General features: G+C 42.3%; 1 protein-coding gene across 2 annotated transcripts in view; it reads left to right on the top strand.

Moving 5' to 3' along the window:
* Positions 1-20,634, top strand: part of LOC148030138 (ATP12 protein-like protein) — a 79,345-nt gene extending 58,711 nt beyond the window's left edge. The window contains exon 4 of one of the 2 annotated variants that reach the window (XM_087686413.1): positions 14,511-14,848. In XM_087686413.1, the coding sequence (XP_087542539.1) occupies positions 14,511-14,609 (99 nt within the window). In that variant the 3' untranslated portion in view covers positions 14,610-14,848. Of the gene's footprint in view, positions 1-14,510; positions 14,849-20,358 lie in introns of those variants that run through there. The other variant, XM_087686412.1, reaches the window with a different exon arrangement.
* The last annotated feature ends 1,068 nt before the right edge of the window (positions 20,635-21,702 follow it).

Consider the following 21,702-nt stretch of genomic DNA (forward strand, 5'->3'; position numbering starts at 1 on the left):
CATAGCTAGAGATGAAATGAAAGATTCTATAGAATGAGAAGGGAAGGATCAACTCAGCATTGCCATGTGGGAAATTGAGTGGTCACACGTGATAAAGAAGGTGCACCAAACACATAAGACTTTGAGAGGATGCTCACATTTGGCTACTTGAGGGTGGTATGGGAGCTTTCGCTCAACCGCCAAGACCTACGGACCGCTTATTGCTTCAAGCGTTCCAAGCCGAGCACTAATGGCTACCTCTCACATAGCCGACATGCCATCCATATCTACAGGTGTAGTGAGCTTACCTCCATGCCGTTCGAGTTACCTCCTCTCCCGCACACTCCGGTAGCTCCACGATCCAAGTGTAAGCTTCATGCTCCAAGTTCCATAGCCGCGAGCAAGAGAAGAGAAGAGAAGAGAAGAGAAAAAGAGAGGAGAAGATGGAGAGCTTCTCCTCTCTAGTCCCTCACCCTCACACACTCACTCCCTCGCACTCTCACACTCCCTTTCTCAAGTACAAGCTCAAGCAAGCAAGCAAGAAGAAGAAGAAGAGAGCCACTTTTTGCCACACACAAGAATGAGCTTCTCATTCACTTTTCAACTTTATATACAAAACCCTAAATCCCTTTTGGGCGGTCATCCCCTTTTCCCCTTCTTTACATGGCCGGCCGTAGGCTAGGCCCTTTTTCCCATTGTCCTTCTATTTTCCTAGCTTCCTTTCCACCGCCCGTCTATATTTACAAATTGCACGGGACGCTCCTTGAATTAAACCATGATGCGCTTGCGCTCTTTTACAAAAGTTTTGACTTGCGTTTTTTCCTTGTGCACCTTTCTCCCTTATTTAGGACTCTTCTCCTTGTGCGTCTTTGTCTTCCGTTTCTCTTTGCCTTGGCCTTTGTCTTTGTCTTCTGCTTTAGCTTTTCCGAATTTTCCACCTTTGTTCGTTTGAGGGTTAACATTACCCCCCTCCTAGACGAGTGTCAGTCCCATGGCACTCACCGTCGTAGGTAGCAGGCGTTAGCATGCACCGAAGACGTGGGTGGCAAGGACGTTTGTGTTTGCCATGGCGGAGTGTTGGTAGTGGTGGGGAGGAAGGACGTTGGGGGCACATTGGTGGGTTAAGTGGAAGGTGGTAGGGCAATGGGAGTTGATGGTAGGCTGTTCTTTGGGGGGTTGCACTGATGGAGTACAAGTGGCGGTTTGTTGGGGATTCTGTACATGATGATTTTTGGCAGGCTTACAGGGTGATAAGGATAGGAATTCAGAGTTAAGTGTTGATGAAGAGCGAACGACACCTTCGTTGGGGAAGAGCGAACGGCACCTTCGTTGGGGTCTTCAATACCTACAATTGAAGACCTCTCATAGGTGGTTTTTCCCTAGGGGTAGTGCTAGTCTTTTTTATCGTGCACAAGACATAGTTTAATTAGTTTGGGAGACAGGTCAAACTCTAAGCAAGCTGAGAGTATTGTCTTGCACTTGAGGACCCAAACTGTGTATATACTTCGGTGTAGATATTATGTGAGTGCTCGTGCATACTTAGATATTACATAGGTAGAAGACCGCGGGCTGGTTTCGAACAACGACGTGTGGATGAAGCAAAGTCGTCCATGGTAGGAAGAAGTACACGTGAAGGTGTATGCGACAGCCTGTTCATTGTGATTGCACGACGTAACATAATAGAACACATGGATATGCACTATCGGTAGCTGGTAGACATTGGGCTTGTGCGATGAGGACAGTGTACTTTTCATGGCCATTCGTGCAGTGCTTACCACAATTGATTGCAAGGGTATTAAGGCAGAGTGCAAGAGGGAATTGTGTGAATGGGTCAGGGTGACAGGTCTAACCATAGGCGAGACAAGCTCCCTAGGTCTGTCCTGTCCTTGATGTGCCCTGAACTATTGTGGGATGCTAGGGGGCTAGGGGACTAGGGACAGAGCCAACCGACCAAGGTCACTGGACGCACCTAATTTGAGGACCCCTAGGTGCGGTGCTGTGATCGTGGGTGCTTCTTATCTTTTCATTCTTTTGTTGTCTTTTTTTTTTTTTTTTTTTTGACTTGCCTGAGTACAACCATTGCAATATGTTGAGGCTATCAGCCTTTCAATGGGTTGGGAAATGTCAAGCTTCGAAGGCTCAGGAAATGGATATGACAGTGATGATTGTGTCCTAGCCTCGTTGTTAGAGAAGCCGTCGTTGCAATATTGGTGCGATTGAGGTAACACCCGTCGTGAGCTCACTGTAGAGCTCGACCCAAGAAGAGAGTGTAGCCCATGACTATGCTGTGGTTCGTGCTATGTGGGCATTTGCAAGGGTGATTTTCCGCGTTCAGCAGCGTGGCTTTATTGCGGTTCTTTGTGCGGTGGTGGTCTTGCGGTGATTTGGGCGTTGGACACACTTGCACGAAGACCTGTGTCATCCTGTATCCACTTGTCACTTCATGAGAGTATATGCTTGCTTGCGTCAAGTACATCGAACAAATGCAATCATGTTACAATATAACTTTTCAAAATGCTATGATGCTGATTGCAATGCCTATTCCAGTGTTTGTTAAAGACGTGGCATATATTAACGATAGGTAAAGGAAGTGTGTACAAGTGGGGAGCCTGCCCATTTAATCATCAAAAGACAAAAAGTTATGGCAGGATGGCTTGTTAAACTGCTTGTATATCATAGGGGCTTAGTCGATTTGCACTAGACAGGGTGAGTCCGGGTGGTTAGGCGACTGGGGCTCTGCTGGTGCGGGGCTCTCGTGAGGTTGGGCAGGGAACATGTCGGCCGCGACATGAATGGTGTAGTCTCAGGCCGCCACCGTTTCCAAAATGCCTTTGAACAATTCATTAAATTCCTCCGTGTCCCTATCTGCCCTTTCTGCCCTTGAGCACCTGGTGCCCGAGCGTACGTTGGGGGTTTGTGCAACTGGTGTTGCTACACCTTGCACGCTTCTTTGAGCTTCGACTTTCCTAGCCCGGGGATTCTTCAGCCTTTGTCCGGGGCGGTGTCGCTTAGGACCTCGTTTCTTTGCATACCTTTTGAGGGTGGGCACATAGCGCACCGGCGGAGGGGCATGTGCTGCATGTTCCCTTCGTCCGCGGAGAGCGTCTCTGCAAGCCAGTTGCCTTAGGTTTTTCATGTTTTTCTTGTAGGGGGGGCCTGCAAGATGAAAACCGAGGGTTAGACGTTGATACGGAATAAAACCGTTCGCATGGGAGGGGTTATAGTGTGGGTTATCAAGTGCATATGACTAGAAGGGGAGGGGTGGGACGTGCAGAGCTTGTTGTAGAGGGATGGCCTCCGTGATGATGTTCATTTAGCCTCCAGCCATTAGCAGATCTTGGCTCACGCCGAGTTACGTGGACTGGTGGTCATGGATTGGGGCAGGGCTCATCCTCGGAAGGATAGACCGGAAAAGGAAAGGTGTATAGGAAGGGACTACACCCTGCTTACATCATCAGAGATGTTGGTCAGGGCTTTCCATGGTGGCAATGAGGGGTGCATACCCTCCGCCCGGAGGTGGAAATGGTCACACAACTTCTAAATATGTGGTGAGAGGGGGACCGGACGAGCTTAGCCTGCTGACCCTAACTCTTCTGCCTACGCTTGACTATTATTGCTTGTGTGTGTTGATAGTATCTATACAGGGTCACAAAAGTCATTGTTTATTTATATACATATCCATGAATCCATGTCGCTTTATGAGGATAAAAACCAATTATAGAACTCCGGATTGTACTAGAGCGTGGCACACGCATCCAGTATTTGTGGCAGCTTACTCAATACTGATAGATATTTTGCGACATCGAGTAGCATGGGACCTTGTCTGAGTCTACTGGCAACATGTAACTCCTCCTCAGTGAGAATCTTATCAAACAGCGAGTTCTCTTGGCTAGGTTTAACTAAGTCCGTACCCTGAATGGTAGTCAGCACTCGAAGGGAAGTTGGTGCCACATAGGTTGGGTCTCTTTGAGACCGCCATTTGGCCAATCGCTCCTCGGAGACTGTCATGATCTGGGCTCCTAGTTTGGCCATTGCAACACGGTTTTCACACCAACGCGGTTCAAATTGACTTCGGCCCTCTGATAGTCGCTTTAGTTGCTCTATCTCTAAGAGACTTGGTTGGCAGAGCGCATCATTGAAGGTGACCGTTAAGCGCAGTTCGTCGGCTTTCTCGCCAGAGATGAGTCCCATGTGTCATACAGGAGCCTGTTATAGTGCTCGTCAAGATGTTCTTGCTCTTCCCAAGATAAGGGAATTGGCAAGTATTCTTCGAGCTGCTCTTTAGGGAATGGGCCCATGTCTGCAAGGACAGACACGGGCAATCACCTTGAGCTTATCATCCACCTCAGTTAAGCATTCTGCGACACTTCTATGTTCCACGAGGGCTTGCTCGGTTGCTATCTCATGCAAGGTTCTAGGAGTTTGCTTGGGCTTTAGCATAGCTGGGGGCTCAGGCCTAGATGAGTAAGATTGGTCAACGATAGGATTGCTTATGCTCTCGGGGATTGTGCGTTTTTTCTGAGGTTTTGCTGCTATTTTTTCATGGTTCTTCTTGAATGTGACTGGTATAGATTTGTCACCTTGTTGTGACAGAGTTATATCCACTCTTGATTGGTCAATGCAAGTTCTATTGTCGGTGGATTGAGTGGTGCAAGCAGCCATTGATGGCAATGACTGCTTTGATTTTTCAGAGCACATGGATGTGTTTAAGGTTTCACCACTATTAGGAGAGGCGTCAATGGGTTCATTGGTGGATGGACTTGTTGCATTATTCATCAGCTCTCCGGCGCTCTGCGTCCTCCAGCAACTGTTGTTTTTGCTGTTTCCTCCTTTTTTTTTTTGTCAGTGAAGGTACATCTCTCAATGGCTTAGGACCCTGAACTAGGTCAACCGTTGATGCGCTTGGTTGGGCCTCAACACTTCCTTTCTCTAGCGTGTACTCATGGGACATAGCCATGGCTTGCTGAATAGCCTTGCCAGGTTGTGAGGGTACAACTGTCTCCCTTTTTGGAGAGTCTAGCTCTTCCCTTCATTTTAAGTCCTCCAGTCTACGCTTTAGGCGCTTTGGAAGTGCTGGAGTTGTTAATGAAGTTGGTTGCGACACCTCCTCCATAGGTACACTACTAAGGACACGTTCTGCCAGGGGTATTGTCACGGCCAAGGGCTGTGACTGCTGTGATTTCTGATTTGAAGTACTAGCAGCTACTTCAGTGGACTTGCTACTATTGGTGGATTGCGGTGTGAAGTCCTTAGGGCAATTGGAAGTGGTCATGTCTTTTGTTGCCCTTAGAGCCTTTACTGGCGTAGATCGAGCATTGGTTGAGCTAGCCACGGTGGATTGCACAAGCATATCCTTAGGTTGCGAGCTAAGGGTGGTATCGTGTCCTGCCTCTTGGATATCTGGAAGCTTTGATGGAGATAGAGATTGGGAGTGAGCAGCCGCCATCGACGACCGCTATTGTGCTTCCTGTGCCCGTTTGGAAAAAGAGGATGTAGGAGATCTAGGACTTTTTAGTGGGCTTGGCACTGGTTGAATGATTTGCTCGAGGCTATTAGATGATGGTGTCATTTGCTTTGTTGAATGATCAGCCTTGCCATGATCAATGTCGTGCCCATGATGCCTGTTATTCTCTTGGAGAATCAAAGGCTCTTTGGGCACTAATGGCCTTTGTGTGCGCTCAATGGCCACACATGACATCTGCTTAGTAAGCATGTTGGGCTGAGGCTCTTTCTTTCGAACACTCATGTCCGATCTCTTGCCTCAGGACCTAGAGTTTCTCTTACATTTTCTCTTGTGCTTCGTCGCTTTTAATGCAATCTTGCTTTAAGCTGATAGAGATGGTTTAGCAGGGGATTTTGGTACCCAAATCCATCGGTTACCTACGTAATACCCTTGAGCATGTAGCAATGCTTTGGATATCCATCGCGGCATTGTGCTGACCCTCCATCGATGCATTCGTTTATAAGGCTTGGGCTTCTTTTGGGGTCTTCTACAATATTTGTAGGTCCAGAGCCCGTCCTTGGCATTGTCTCTTGACCTTCTTGTTTCAAGCATGGCCTTACTCACTGGTTCTCGTTGTTCGACCTGTGCTTGTATCAGCTCTTTCAACAAGTCCTTGCTCTCGATAGTGGGCTTGACTGTTACGTCAGCACCTTCCTTGCCTTTCCCTCCAGGTTTGATGGGGTCACCCTTGCTAAAGGTTGTGACTATCCTCACACCCGGTAATGTCAGGTGTATCCTCTGTGCTACATAGTCAGCCTCACATTTGGTTGCTCTTTTGAAGGGTCTTCCCAGGAGGGTTTCCTTATCATATTTAGCACTATTTGGAGGAACATGAAATAGGATAGGCAAGCTTTCGGTTTCAATTGTTGCAAGGATATTGCACTTCCCTATGAGTACTTGTGGGGGTCCCCCATAAGAGCTAAGAGTTGCATTAGTCGGTGTCAGCTCCGGTTGGCCTAGTAGGGTCCATGCCTCATAGGTCAAGACATTAAAATCTGCTCCTTCATCAATTAGAGCATCGATAGTATGCTCTCTTTTCGCGGTGAGTTTGACCCTAAGATAGGCAGGTGGTACTATGTCTTCATCTTCCGGGTCTTGGCTTGTAAATTTAAGCCTTCTGACAAACGTCCTTGAGTCCCCAACTGCACGACCAGATGTGGATTCTCCACTGATATTTTGGCTCGTCAGTGTAGTGCTATTCAAGGAGCATCCATTGTCAGGACTGTCATATCTAGTCATTCTCACTATTGTAGCTTGATGTTGTTGCTTTCCGCTTTGACTAGATGCAGTCCGAACGCAACACGTATGTGTTTTTGCAGTGTGGCCTTTTTGCCCTTGTTGGCTAGATGGGCCCATTGAGGTTCTAGGGTCTCTGTTTGTCTCCATTCGGGTACAGGCTTTTGGTTGCTCTCTTGTAAGTGAGAATCCATGCTCGTGTAGAGCCATCACTACGCTAGGGTCGAATTTGGAGGACCTGTCACGGCGCGCGTTTTCTCTCCAACCTACTTGGGGAAGGTGCGGAGAGGGTGGAGCCCCCTCTGCGGGGATTCTCTCCTACTGGTGGGGTCCTTGAGTGGTTTATCTGAGTGAGTTCCTTCAGTTATTGAATGCAACCCTCACTTTATGGTCACTTAGTGTGCGTGTCGCTCCTCGTGCACTTGTGCTCAGTCAGGCTTTCAATTTCTTTAAGTGCATTCAAGTGCAGGAATTTGCGGTGAGTGCAGCAAACTACTCGAAGCGTCTTATGCACTTTCGCTTTGTTCGGGCTTGATAGGCTTGTTGGTCACTTTTCTGGCCGCCTTGACAGGGTTCAGCGCCTTTCTAATATGTTGCCGCGTTCGTTTTTGGCCAATTAGGTTTTAACTGCTCAGCGCTTTGCGTCTAGGTCTCTGGGTCTTGCTGCTGCCTAATTCAAGCTGCTAAGCGGCTGCTCCCTACGATTTCGTCTATTCCGTGTGCCAGAATCAGGTTCTGAGCGTTCGAAGGACTTTCGACAGTTTGCGCTGTTGATCTCTAGCCGGGTCAGGTCAACTTTCTGAGAATTTGATAAAAATTTACACTCGACCGAGCTGGTCCGAATTGCAAGGTCCGCGTGGATCACTCAGACAGGCCGAGGCATAGGGCCGAATTCCTGACTCGGACAGAGCAGACCCGGACAGGCCGAGGCGCTTGGGCCGAGGGCCGAATGTTGAACTCGGACGGGCTGAGGGCCGAATTATTGGCTCGGATGGGCTGAATCAATAGGCTCGGACGGTTTGACTCGGACGGGCCGAGGCCCGATTAGGGTTTCGGGCCGAGTGGGCCGAATGGTAAGGGGCGGAGGGCCGATTCTGGGACTCGGCCCAGAAAAGGCCACTTGGACGGGCCGAGTGCGGCGTGACGGCAACAGCGCGATGTCGATCTTGTCCGATTCTTGCGATTTACCCAATCATACCAAGCACAAACCTCCAGATCCTATCTAGGGGGATAGGGGAAGGGATTCATGTACTTGACTAGAGCGGTAGGCTTTTCAATGGCGAGATCGGAGCGGATCGTGCGATGGCTCTCTCTCTCCTCCCCCCTCTCTCTCTCTCTCTCACTGAAATGGTCACAAATGAGCTCTCCCTCGGCCTCTTGGCTCTTATGCCCCTTCCCGGGTAAGGTGTTGATGCCCCCAATCACTCGTTGATCTTGGGCATCATAAGCGAGCTTTTTGCCATTTTTTGCACAATTTTTGCCCTGTTTTACCCTGTTTTGCAATAGTAAACCCTAATGCTTATTTTCTTTGTTTTTCTTTGTTTTCTCCTACTCTAATGCATCCAATTCACAAGATACATACCTACACTACTTCATTTCACAACATAAATCTCAAAAAAGCAAAAGAAATGGAGACAAACAGGTGGGAACCTTTTACCCTGGTGATGCAAGTGTAAAGAAATGCTTGAACAAAGATAGAGAAACTCAGAGTGTATAACAAACATAGAGAAACTATAGAACTCAAGATGACGATAACCTAGAAGGTGAATGAACGAATGAATCAATTTGTAATGCGAATATGATACAATGGACCTCAAGTCTCTCTCTCTCTAGGAATGGGGATGAGGTGAGTTGGAGTCATTGGTGACACGGATGTCAGCTTTTGGAGAGTGTTGTACTTTGTCCTATTCCTGAAACACAGTAGTACCAATCCAATAATGTCTTATGATGTTTGAATGAAGGCAGCAGCAATGTAGGCAGGCCAGATTGCTGTACACGCAGATCTGGCTGGCTGTAGGATGGCATTAGCAATCTGGAATAGTGTGGAAGACTGGGCAACTGGGAGGGCAGCTTGCTAGGAAGAAAACACAAATGTAGAGCCAATGCAGATGCTGTGAAGGTGACGACAGCTCTCTGATGTTGACTGGGTGCTGCACATCCTGTGTTAGACAGCAAACATAGGGACAGATTTGCTGGAGTCATACATGATCAGTTGAGGGGCCTGTCTGATGAAACATAGCTGTAAATGGTGCAGGAATAGTTTGCCAAGATAGACTGGAGTTGTGGGCGGCAAGGCAAGGTGGTGATGATGTTGATGCGGAAGACTTTCACATCAAGTCGCTTACTGTGGTAGACCATGTGGATAGTAGGGCAGCAACAATTGACACTGTAGTGGATGTAATATTTCCACGCAATAAAAGTTAGTTGGTTAGTTCAAAAGTTAGTCAGTCAATTAATAAGTTAGTATGATTACTAACTAAAGACTAACTAATGTAAAAACTAACTAATGTTAATAGCTAACAATTTTTATTTAATTAAAATATATATTTAAAAAAATTGAGAGTTGTAATCCAACATTTTTTCGGATTGACAAGGATTGTAGCCACCTTTCACGTTAGTTACAACGTGAACGAGAGTTATGAGCCATATTAATCACTAGTGTTAATGTGTATAGTATGGATGGTCTAAAAATGTTAGATTTTGGGCAAAAACTAGCATATTTTAGATATTATCCTAAAAAGATATGGAGATTTTTAGAACTGGATGTCAAATTAGAAGAAAAAGAACAAGTGATATTTGAGTTAGTTTTGGGGATTTAATACAAAAAAAGAGGGATTTGTGAAATCATACGCACCGCGATCGGAGTTTACAGATAGTAGACAACACTTCGAACAGGGAGAGAAAGGAGTGATCTGAAAGCTTTTTAATCAAGTGTCTTGAGGTTTTACCCCCCTTTTGAAGCCAATGGAACCATCAGATTTATGATCTAAGTATCAGATCACTGATTTTTTCAAGTCCCCTCTACAAAGAGCTCTTTTTCTCAACTACAAGCCCTTTTCTTTAATTCACTATAAATATAAGGTATGAGGAGGCACAAGGAGACCCCGAGAGGTTGCAAGAGAGAGAGATAGAGGGATACCTTTCCAAGAGATTGTGAGAAGGAGCTTTTGAGAGAGAGAGAGAGAGAGAGAGAGAGAGAGAGAGAGAGAGAGGAGTTATTTGGAGAGGCTGCGAGGGAGAGAGTTAGCTCAAATTTCCTCTATCTCGGTCTTCGACTAAGCCATCTTCTCTTATGCACTCCTATCTTGAATCTATTCCGTTTTCTTTATTTCTCGAATCTACTTGCGGACGATGGCCCCCAAGCGAAGAATGTCGCGTGTGGATGGCAATTCCATAACTAGCAACGAAGCTTATGGCGAAGGCATCACTGTCAAATCCAACTGTGGTACCGGTCGTAAGTAATGTATTTCCAAATTGATAGATGCTTGCTTTGATTCTCATATCAGATACGTTAGGCCCCATACTATGATGCGCGAGTATAGGTCATTGGAAAGGATAAATTTCATCTCACATATTCGCAAGATGGAGCTTGCAAAGTGCATGTATCAAGGAAAGTTAATTGCACCTAGTTGCATATGGCTTATTCTCTAGGAAGAATCGGTCAGGGGTTATGTATGGCATAATCGTAAAAACAAAAAGATGTTAAAAATCGTGCATACAAGTGTTAAGTAAATTTTACTTTTGGTTCCAAGGGGAAGAGCAAATGTGCAATGAAAATGTGATTGCATTTATTCTTGCAATGCTTGGAAAAGAATACCATTGCTTTGTTGGTTAATCAAACAATACGCTAAATGCTTTTACAATCAACAGATTGTTGGATTGTGGTTTGGATGATTATTCCAAGGACTTGTATTTGATGGTAAATTCATGGCAGGAGTCTGTGATGACAAATTGCCATGATGATAAATAAATGTTTTCATGGAAAAATGATATTAGGACTGAATGCCTTATTTGTGCTTGATTTTTAACTGGCTTAATTAAGGAAGGAAATTTTATACGGATGGATCATCTCCATGATCGCATCGTGGATTAAACCCAAAGAGGGCACTACTCGATTTATGGGCCAAGGTCGAGTGGTGAAAAGGCCAACCAAGGGAATGATGTTTCGTTCCTAGACAGCTTGTGGATTAGGTGGAGCTCTGGACACCCTTGCTAGGTCTAGAATGGAGTTGAAGACCTCCGTGGCCCCCAATGTCTGGGCATGTTGGGAGATCCTTTTCTTTTCTAGATAAAGGATAGAATTTGTGGTGCCATGTGATTTGGACGAGTTACTTCTATTGGACAAAAGGGATATATAATTTCTCCCGTATGGGCGAGAGACAAAGATTAACGTGAAGATAAGTTAAGGAATTTGTTTGAACTTGTTTTACTTGCTTTGTTTTGTGTCTGTGCTGTAAGTTACACAAACGAACCCTGTTTCCTAAAAGGCTTAATGAATCTGAGTTTAAGTGTCGCATATAAATGTGGTAGGACCTAATTAGAAAACTAAACCTATTGAGGGAAGCAGGTAGGCAGAAGCCTCGATGAGTCCATTCTACCGCAGGGTGGTCCTAGAGATCTGGGAGGTTTCTCACAAGATTTTACCGTTAGAACCCGATTCATGCCGTTTTAGGGGACCGGAATGGGACTAGGCCCTATGGGCAGAGAGATCGAGCAATGCATCCCTCTCGTTTCCCATTCCCTTTGAACCAAGTGCCGCATGGGTCTGCTTCGGCTTGGGTATCTCTGCTTAAAAGGGGATGTCCAGGATCCGACGCTAGAATGCTGTTAGGAGACCTTGGCCACTAGGAGCTCGGATTTCAGGTCGATCCTAGTGGGTTCGGCCGTGAACATTCCGTTGCGAGGCGGATTCGGGAAACCTTAGGCGACAAACCCCGCAACATTCCTTGCGGGTGCCGGGCACTGACGCTTAGATTCGTTTCTCAATAGACCACTAAAAGCGTGCCTGGACAGCCGATGGGCGGGCACGCTACAGTGGAGGATTTGAGGTTAGTTTTGCTGATTTATAGGCCTCACCTATGGCGAATCCTTGATCTAGCTACTCTATCTATGTTAGAGTTTTTGGCTTTGTCCATGTAAAGCTCGCCATTTTTAATTCCATTGGTGTATACTATGGAAACAACTTGCTGATTGGGATGCTCTCGCATTGGATATTCTCTTGAATAGACTTCGAACGCTCCTCATGGAGTTTTGAATGGCTCCATTGTTCTCATAGCCTAGTTTGAAGAATCACTTGATAAATAAGTCTTTTAGGATGGAGAATGTGGCCTTCTTAGCTACATCAAGACTTGTAAACCAAAATTCTTGCCTTCTCTTATGTGCAATGAGTTGCATGCCTCCAAACAAATTTCCTTGTATTTCTTGTATAAAAAATTTGAACACTAACAGTGGTTCTTACATAGATCTTAGCTAGCCAAAAGTTGGGCAATCTGAGTTTGAAATACTGAACCATTCCAAAGTATCATGGATGATCAGATGGCAAAATAGTTTGCTGTCCTTGAATTATCTATTGGAAATTATGGTCTTATCTAGTCAATCCAACACCTTGGTCCTTTTCCAAGAGAGAATATTTGTGAAGAAGCACCATGGATAGTAAGCATGCTGGAAGGTTGTGAAACCATGCAACTATATATGCATTTCTTCCTAGTGATTCAACCATGCCAGGCCGCAATAGTGAGAGATTGACCAATTCTCTCATTTTGCCATGTGACTTGCCTTAAAACTTACACTCTCATTTACAAACCATATGCAGCAATCAGCCAACTTGCACATGGAAAAGCTCCAGCCTCCAACTCAAGTCCATGATCAAGGCTTGTAGAGTCATAAGCACATGTGTTTTGGTAAGCTATAACTAATTGTGCAATGATAGTCCATGCCATATTCCATTGCTCTAATATGTGATTCTTCCATATCCATATATGTGCATGTGCATGATTAGCAAGAATGTACAAGACAGGTAGTGAAGTACGATCCGTTCGATTCGTCCAGTCCGTGGACTTAGTACGATACTGAACGTACACAAACAAATGTTGAATAAATTTTGGTGTTTTGTACGATCATTAAAAAATACATAGGAAATTAAGAGATAATGCAGTAAATATTACTTATTTTAACATGAGAGCCTTAGTTTTAACCTTTAAATATCACAAATACACATGAGAGTCAAGTTTCAAGTTTCAATAATACTTCATGAACATAACAAGTTGTTGAGACAAAATGTATACTTCAATTTCATTTGTAAGTCTGAAGATATGTACAATAGATCAAAAAAAGAGTCTTAGACGAGTCATAAGTGACAAGTTTCATATTCAAGACTGATGTACAAAAAAGTAGTAGATACAAATGTCTAGGTTGAAAAAGTATCTAGTAGAGATTTTCAGGGATACTACTTAGATGAATCCTCAAATCCGTCACTCAAATGAGACTCATGGTCATTACTAGATGAGTCTGATGTGTGTGGAACAAAATCCCCATTACTAAGGAGATTGCTATGCTCATTATACTCGCGCTCTCGAATAGGAGCATTCTTTGAAACACGAGTAATTGGAGCAGAAGAGCTTCTAGAACCACGCCTCACGTAGGTTTTGACTACTACATGTGTGTTGCTACCAATTGCAATGCCTCAAGTAGTGACCCACCTTTCCCTACAAGTACGTGGCACTCAGTGGTCAATCTCCTCTAGCTCCATGTAGAGCTCTCTGAAGATGGTGTCTTGCTGACGAGACACTCTATCACTCTTATATCTGAGATCCATTCAAGTTTGATGAGACCTGCTTATATCCGATACAAGTAGTCTGAACTATGTCAAAGGTTTGCAAGCAGTGGAAGATTGAAAGCACAACAATTAGGGGCTGAAGTGATAACCATTAACTCTAGTCTTATCATGGAAAGCATTCTTTGCCATGGCAATAGGAGAGTGAGTGCTGAAAGAAGCATAGGGAACATACTACTTGTAGGAAAGTGCCCCAAAGTGCTGAGCAGGCATAGATGGTACTTGAAAGGTGTGGATCCCTCTTGTGCATGCTAGCGATGAAATGAAAGATGCTATAGAATGAGAAGGGAAGGATCAACTCAGCATTGCCATGTGGGAAATTGAGTGGTCACACGTGATAAAGAAGGTGCACCGAACACATAAGACTCTGAGAGGATGCTCACATTTAGGCTACTTGAGGGTGGGAACCTTTTGCCCTGGTGATGTAAATGTAAAGAAATGCTTGAACAAAGATAGAGAAACTCAGAGTGTATGACAAACATAGAGAAACTGTAGAACTCAAGATGAAGATAACCTAGAAGGTGAATGAATGAATGAATCAATTTGTAATGCGAATATGATACAATGGAACTCAAGTCTCTCTCTCTTGAGAGAGTGTTGTACTCTGTCCTAATCCTGAAACACAGTAGTACCAATCCAATAATGTCTTATGATGTTTGAATGAAGGCAGCAGCAATGTGGGCAGGCCAGATTGCTGTACACACAGATCTGGCTGGCTGTAGGATGACATTAGCAATCTGGAATAGTGTGGAAGACTGGGCAACTGGGAGGGCAGCTTGCTAGGGAAGAAAACACAAATGTAGAGCCAATCCAGATGCTGTGAAGGTGACGACAGCTCTCTGATGTTGACTGGGTGCTGCGCATCCTGTGTTAGACAGCAAACGCAGGGACAGATTTGCTGGAGTCATACATGATCAGTTGAGCGGCCTGTCTGATGAAACATAGCTGTAAATGGTGCAGGAATGGTTTGCCAAGATAGACTGGAGTTGTGTGCGGGAGGGCAACGTGATGATGATGTTGATGCGGAAGACCTTCACATCAGGTCGCTTATTATGGTAGACTATGTGGACAGTACGGGCAGCAACAACTGACACTTCAGTGGAGGATTTGAGGTTAGTTTTGCTGATTTATAGGCCTCACCTATGGCGAATCCTTGATTATTTCTTCAAGTACACTGTTCCTAGCTACTCTACTCTAAGTTAGAGTTTCTGGCATTGTCCATGTAAAGCTCGCCATTTTTAATTCCATTGGTGTATACTATGGAAACAACTTGCTGTTTGGGATGCTCTTGCATTGTATATTCTCTTGAATAGACTTCGAACACTCCTCATGGAGTTTTGGATGGCTCCATTCTCCTCCTATCGATGTTCATAAGCTTGACTATATGAGATTGTTCTCGTAGCCTAGTTTGAAGAATCACTTGATAAATAAGTCTTTTAGGATGGAGAATGTGGCCTTCTTATCTACATCAAGACTTGTAAACCAAAATTCTTGCCTTCTTTTATGTGCAATGAGTTGCATGCCTCCAAACAAATTTCCTTGTATTTCTTGTATAAAAAATTTGAACACCAACAGTGGTTCTTACATAGATCTCAGCTAGCCAAAAGTTGGGCAATCTGAGTTTGAAATACTGAACCATTCCAAAGTATCATGGATGATTAGATGGTGGCAAAATAGTTTGCTGTCCTTGAATTATCTATTGGAAATTATGGTCTTATCTAGTCAATCCAACACCTTGGTCCTTTTCCAAGAGAGAATATTTGTGAAGAAGCACCATGGATAGTAAGCATGCTGGAAGGCTGTCCAACCATGCAACTACATATGCATTTCTTCCTAGCGATTCAACCAGGCCAGGTCACCATAGTGAGAGATTGACCAATTCTCTCATTTGCCATGTGACTTGCCTTAAAACTTACACTCTCATTTACAAACCATATGCAGCAATCATCCAACTTGCACATGGAAAAGCTCCAGTCTCCAACTCAAGTCCATGATCGAGGCTTGTAGAGTCATGAGCACATGTGTTTTGGCTAGCTATAACTAATTATGCAATGATAGTCCATGCCATATTGCCATTGCTCTAATATGCAATTGTTCCATATCCATATATGTGCAGGTGCATGATTAGCAAGAATGTACAAGACAGGGTAGTCAAGTATGATCCGTTCGATTCGTCCAGTCCGTGGACTTAGTACGATACTGAACATACACAAAAAAATGTTGAATAAAGTTTGGTGTTTTGTATGATCATTAGAAAATACATAGAAAATTAAGAGATAATGCAATAAATATTACTTATTTTAACATGAGGGCCTTAGTTTTAACCTTTAAATATCACAAATACACATGAGAGTCAAGTTTCAAGTTTCAATAATACTTCATGAACATAACAAGTGGTTGAGACAAAATGTATACTTCAATTTCATTTGTAAGTATAAAGATATGTACAATAGGTAAAAAAAAGTCTTATACGAGTCATAGGCGACAAGTTTCATATGCAAGACCGATGTACAAAAAAGTAGGAGATACAAATGTCTAGGTTGAAAAAGTATCTAGTAGAGACTGTTAGGGATACTACTTAGATGAAACCTCAAATCCGTCACTTAAATGAGAATCATGGTCATTACTAGATGAGTTTGATGTGTGTGGAACAAAATCCCTATTACTAAGGAGATTGCTATGCTCATTATACTCGTGCTCTCAAATAGGAGCATTTTCTGAAACACGAGCAATTGGAGCAGAATAACTTCTAGAACCACGACTCACATAGGTTCCTATTACTACATGTGTGTTGCTATTAATTGCAATGCCTCGAGTAGTGACCCGCCTTTCCCTACAAGTACATGGCACTCAGTGGTCAATCTCCTCTAGCTCCATGTAGAGCTCTCTGAAGATGGCGTCTTGCTCTTTATCTCTCTCTCTATTCACACTTTTAAGTATGGCTCTTGTTAACTTGAACTGATCCACATTCATGTGAGAAATTGAAGTTGAGATATATAAATAATAAGATGACTTAAGAATTTACATTCATGAAGAAGAAGAGAAAGAGGAAGATGTTTGAAGATAGAAAGAGAAACTTGGAAGAGAAGGTTGTAGCTTGAAGTTGGAAGGATACTAGATAGGAAGAGAAAGAGAAGGTGGAAAGAGAAGGAAGAGGAAGAGAGTGAGATGACTCGTAAGCTTGAGGAAGCGGATTGAGCGATGAGCCTTGAGTAGAGAAGGCAACATGCTTGAAAGTTGAGGGTAAAGTTTGACTTCGGAGGGGGTAGTTGATAAAGGCCCAAGACAATTTGAAAAGGAACTTTTTGGGAAAAAAAGCGGCAGAAAAATGGATAAAAAAGGTAAGTACGAGAAAAAAAGGTCAGCTTTGACATTGGGCAATGGTCGCTTGTGCAGGTATAGTCCAGACTATATGTATCTTGGATGGATTCAATCTGATTGGATGGATGGGATAGGATGGTTTTGTTCGTAGACAGAATGCAACCATTGTACTAGATAACACCTTTCTCTAGACATGCAAAGAACCTAGCAAAAGATCCTTCAGAGCTGACACCTCTTATGACAATGGGATATGCCCTCAATTGTCTCTTTGAAAGGAAGCAATCATCTTGCATTATGACTCATATCTCTTGCTTGTTCTTGTGGAACATATAGGAAAAACAAAAATCCAACTAGGAACACATTAACAATGTTAGCTAAAAAAAAAGATGAGATATGAATGCACATACCACACGTAAATGCTTTCGTGGGTTCTATGCTCCACTAGATCGCTTACTTACCCTTAATGGTTCCTTTATGAGACTTATAGTAATAGCCACCCCAAAGGATCCACATTGCTTTACAAGCCTTACTCTCATGGCCTTCTAAGGGATCGATGTTGCTTTACAAGAATTGTATCCTTGGCCATCTTAAAGAATTCACTACTATTAATATGCAATGACTCATGAACATGAGAAAGCGCTCGATGTAAACAAGTATGCATTCAATGCAACCAAATATGTACTCAACACACTTAAAATTATGCTTTCCTCCTATATTTCTCTTTAAGGCTTAGCTACTCCACGTATAACTCTTTGTATGATCATATGATAGAATTCACATATAGAGATACTCTAGGTATCCATAATATATATTATTGAAATTAGACTTGAGTGTCCATACTCTTAAGAAAGTTGGTGAGATTGTGTTAAGAAAACCATGTAGTCAACCTTTAAAAATAGAAATGATAGTAATTTACGGGACTTGCAAATCACTTAACCATGAAATTAACAATAAAACACTTTACATCTGGAAAACTAGAATGCTCCTACTCAGAGGGTATCAATGCATGGAACAATGTAGTATGCTCAACAATTTAATATATTTGCTTATGTTCAAGGTTGAGCCATTCAACCCTCAATTTGTCTCCATTTTTAAAAAATTTATGTTTATAATTTTTTAAATATGATTTCTTTACAAGATGCGAGTAGAAATAGGAAAAATTATAACATTTTTCATTGTTGATAAATGATACATAAATATGACTTGCCTTTTGTTTTTGAAATGGAAGAAGAGCTCAATAAGAAGGTGTGGTAATTAAGTTACAAGTTTGCTGCCTTGTAAATCAACAATGAAAGTAAAGGGAATATTGACAACTTCGATGATAGAGTGGAGTATCATGATGGAGATGGTTGGGGGCTAACTTTAAGCTATCTTCAGCTACTGTACAAGTGCTACAATGAAGAAAACTGATATAGAATTTAGAAAAACATGTCCTCTTTTTAGGAAATGAGAAATAATTAGTGCAAAAAGGAAAGTGGAGTAGCATAAATGAAATTTCTAGCCACATGTCATAAGTCGCTTTTATCAAATATGGCTTTCACATTGGATTTGACTAGTTTTGCCATAAACATACAATCTTTGCTTAAAATTGAAAAAAGGAGCTAGGCATAGTGCAAAATAGTTGCCAACGCCAACATTGTATGCCCTTTGAAGAGAGGGAAGGCTATGTAATTTACACTCAATTCTAGAGATCAAGCATGCGATGTTGAAAGCGTCCTAAAGTTGCTAGTAGCATGTCATTACCTCTTTTGACATTGCATATTGTTGTTTGAGTTTTGACCCATGCTTATAGAAGATGATAAAACATGACCTTGCTTGCACACTAGTAAAGAAGAGAGAAAAGCTACCCTTGAATGTTTGCGAATAGAAAGGACTTGATTGCCTATTGTCATGACCTATGAAAACTTGCTTGATGTGTCAAAAAATTAAGATGCTTACTTTGCTTAATGTTTTCTAAGCTTTTGACTATTTTCTCCTAATGAAGATGTCTTTTATTAATAAGAACTAAATTTATCTCTTTGGTCTTAATCATTTTTACGATGCCTAAATTTAATAATTTAAGTGGAAACTTTGACACGATGACTCAAAAATCCACATTATTTAAATGTGCCTTAGGAATTTTAAATTAAATAAACAATTGATATCTTCCTCTTTAATGTTGAACCCTTGGTACTTATGGAGCTTCCCCATGTCCTATACAACTTATAAGATGTCTTGCCTACCCAAAAAGCTAGGACTCAATCTTGAAGTTGGAAAAACATGTGTTGATATGAATATTGTAACAATGATAATTGGTGACATTGTAGAGTCATGCCTTTCTATCTTATGATGATGATGGCATGTGTGGCAATGACAAGGATGCCAACAAGATTAAGCGATTGCAATTAGTGTGGTACACTTGGGATGAGTTCATTGAAAAAATGGGTCTCGTTGGCTCCCTTGAAATAGAGTTGGATAAAATGAATGCCAATGAAAATGTCTGTAGGTTGGTATTATCAATATCCAAGGAGAATTTGTTCACTTTTGTGTTTTTGGCACTACATGAAATCGGAATAAATTGATCGAGAATGGAGGAAGAATTTGTGCATAAATTTTCTTCTTAACGTAATGCAATTTACAGGTGGGAATGAATCCCATAAGTATCATGGTGGATCATGATGTGGAATATCATAGTATGGCATCAAGCTAATGATGTTCACACCATTTTTGGAGTAGATAATAGTCAATGAGATCCCACTAAAGAATATATTGTTTATAGGTGTGAATGGCATTGTATATGGCATGTACACCTTTATGACCTCTTGACAAATGTTGGGAACATTGACTTGAGGCACATTTTTAAGTGAAGGCACATTTCGAAGTCTTATAATTGCACAATAGTTGTGAAGGGGAGAAAAATGTTGAGGTTCTTTTGCAATAGGTGATGATATCTTCTAATATCGGCTCTCATAAGCACTCTAGTGTTTGAGGTATTGATATCTCAGGAGGTGAGTAATACTCCAATAGCTCCACTTTAGCTCTTAGCGAACTAACAATCGATATTCTTAGAAGAGACTACATGAGTAGTAGATTCTTGCTTTGTTGGAGTTTGGGACTAGTTGGTATGATGGTATAGTCAATCTTTCATGGTATTTTGTGAAGTTTTTAATAATGTTGTTTTTGAATTTCAAGATAGTCAAATTATCTTTGCAAAAGGAAAAAGGTTGGAGAGTAGACTTCTCTATATTTGAGAGAGAGAGAGAGAGAGAGAGAGAGAGAGAGAGAGAGAGAGAGAGAGAGAGAGAGAGAGAGAGAGAGAGAGAGAGAGAGAGAGAGAGAGAGAGAGAGAGAGAGAGAGAGAGAGAGAGAGAGAGAGAGAGAGAGAGAGAGAGAGAGAGAGAGAGAGAGAGAGAGAGAGAGAGAGAGAGAGAGAGAGAGAGAGAGAGATTGCTATATTTATTAGTAGCTCACTTGTCAAATGTTTCTAATTGTGGTTGAGACATTGCAGATTGAGGAATGGGGACTTGTAGAGGGAGGTCATGATATAGATGTGGCGGATTTGCGTTGCAGAGTAGCCGCTGCTTCCATCTTTCTAAGGCTCTTGTCCCATGGAACTAACTAATGTTAGGAGGGTCAATAGATGTTAATAAATTAAGTTTACATTGGTTCTTGCTAATTTTATTTTTGTTCTCAAGTCTAGACAATTTAGGGATGTTAGGTTGGGTGTGGTGGACTTGCACATTTGAATGTTTATTATTAAATAGGTCTTTTCACTCTTGCATCTCCTCTGTGTGTCTCTCTCTCTCTAATGTAGGTGTTTGTCTCCCCCTTATCTACACCAAGGTGCACTACAGATGCGAGAGCCTCTGCCTTTGTAACATAATATATCCCATCAATCCCATAGGGTGAAGATAATGGTAGACTATACAATATGGTTGTAGTTACGTAGCATTGTAAAGCTATATAGGATTTGATTGCGGCTGTTACAAGAAAAACACAACTTTTCTTCACGACTTTGGCAAAATGTTAAAAACACATAGGCTTGTCTCATAGATCAAGTTGGCTTTGAGTAGACATTAATGTAGCTCTCTCTCTGCAGTAGTGGTGTTTTTTTGGGTTTTATGTTCTTTTCATAGTGCACCCTATTATTATTTTTAGAGATTGAAAGAAGAATCGATTTGCCTTCTATTTCTTGAGCTTTGTCTTCCTCTCACACTTATTTCTCGTTCTCATTCTTGTATTGTCTTCGTCCTCTTTTCATTTTTAAAACGTTTACTGATGGTTCATATTGATATGGAAACACGGTTTCTTATGTATTAATGATAGGTTCATTTTTTCACTCTTCCAACTTTCTCATGCTTTTCAAGTTGACAATTATTAAAGCACAAGTACATGCAGGTTCATGTCTACTTTTGGTAGTGCTTTGCGATTACATACCTTTTGATATCATAGGGTAAGTAGTGGTATGTACTTTTTGCATGGGTTGAGATTTTTGAGGAGTATGATTGGTTGGCTAGCTTGCAACTGGAATAAGACATTGTTTCATGCTAATGGTTGTCTTTTGCATTGCAAAGCTTTGCTTAGTATGCGTCTAAAAATTATGGTTTTTAGCTTGTGTTGGATACTATAGAGTTTTGGATATTGGAAGATCATAACCAAAGAGAGAGTTTCGCATTATTATGGCATACTTGGGACCATGCATGGTATGGAACTATTGTGCTTTCCACATAGATGCATGAATGAAGGTAATATCATGATGATGCCATAACGATTGGATAAGCAGAGATCAAGTAAAGAGATCACAAAGACGGGAAGTAGAGGTGTACACAAAGATGTCACCTAATATTTTAGT

The sequence above is a fragment of the Lygodium microphyllum genome, chromosome 10 (genome assembly GCF_053477565.2).
Source record: "Lygodium microphyllum isolate KBCC chromosome 10, Lygodium_microphyllum_v1.1.10, whole genome shotgun sequence".
NCBI lineage: Eukaryota > Viridiplantae > Streptophyta > Polypodiopsida > Schizaeales > Lygodiaceae > Lygodium > Lygodium microphyllum.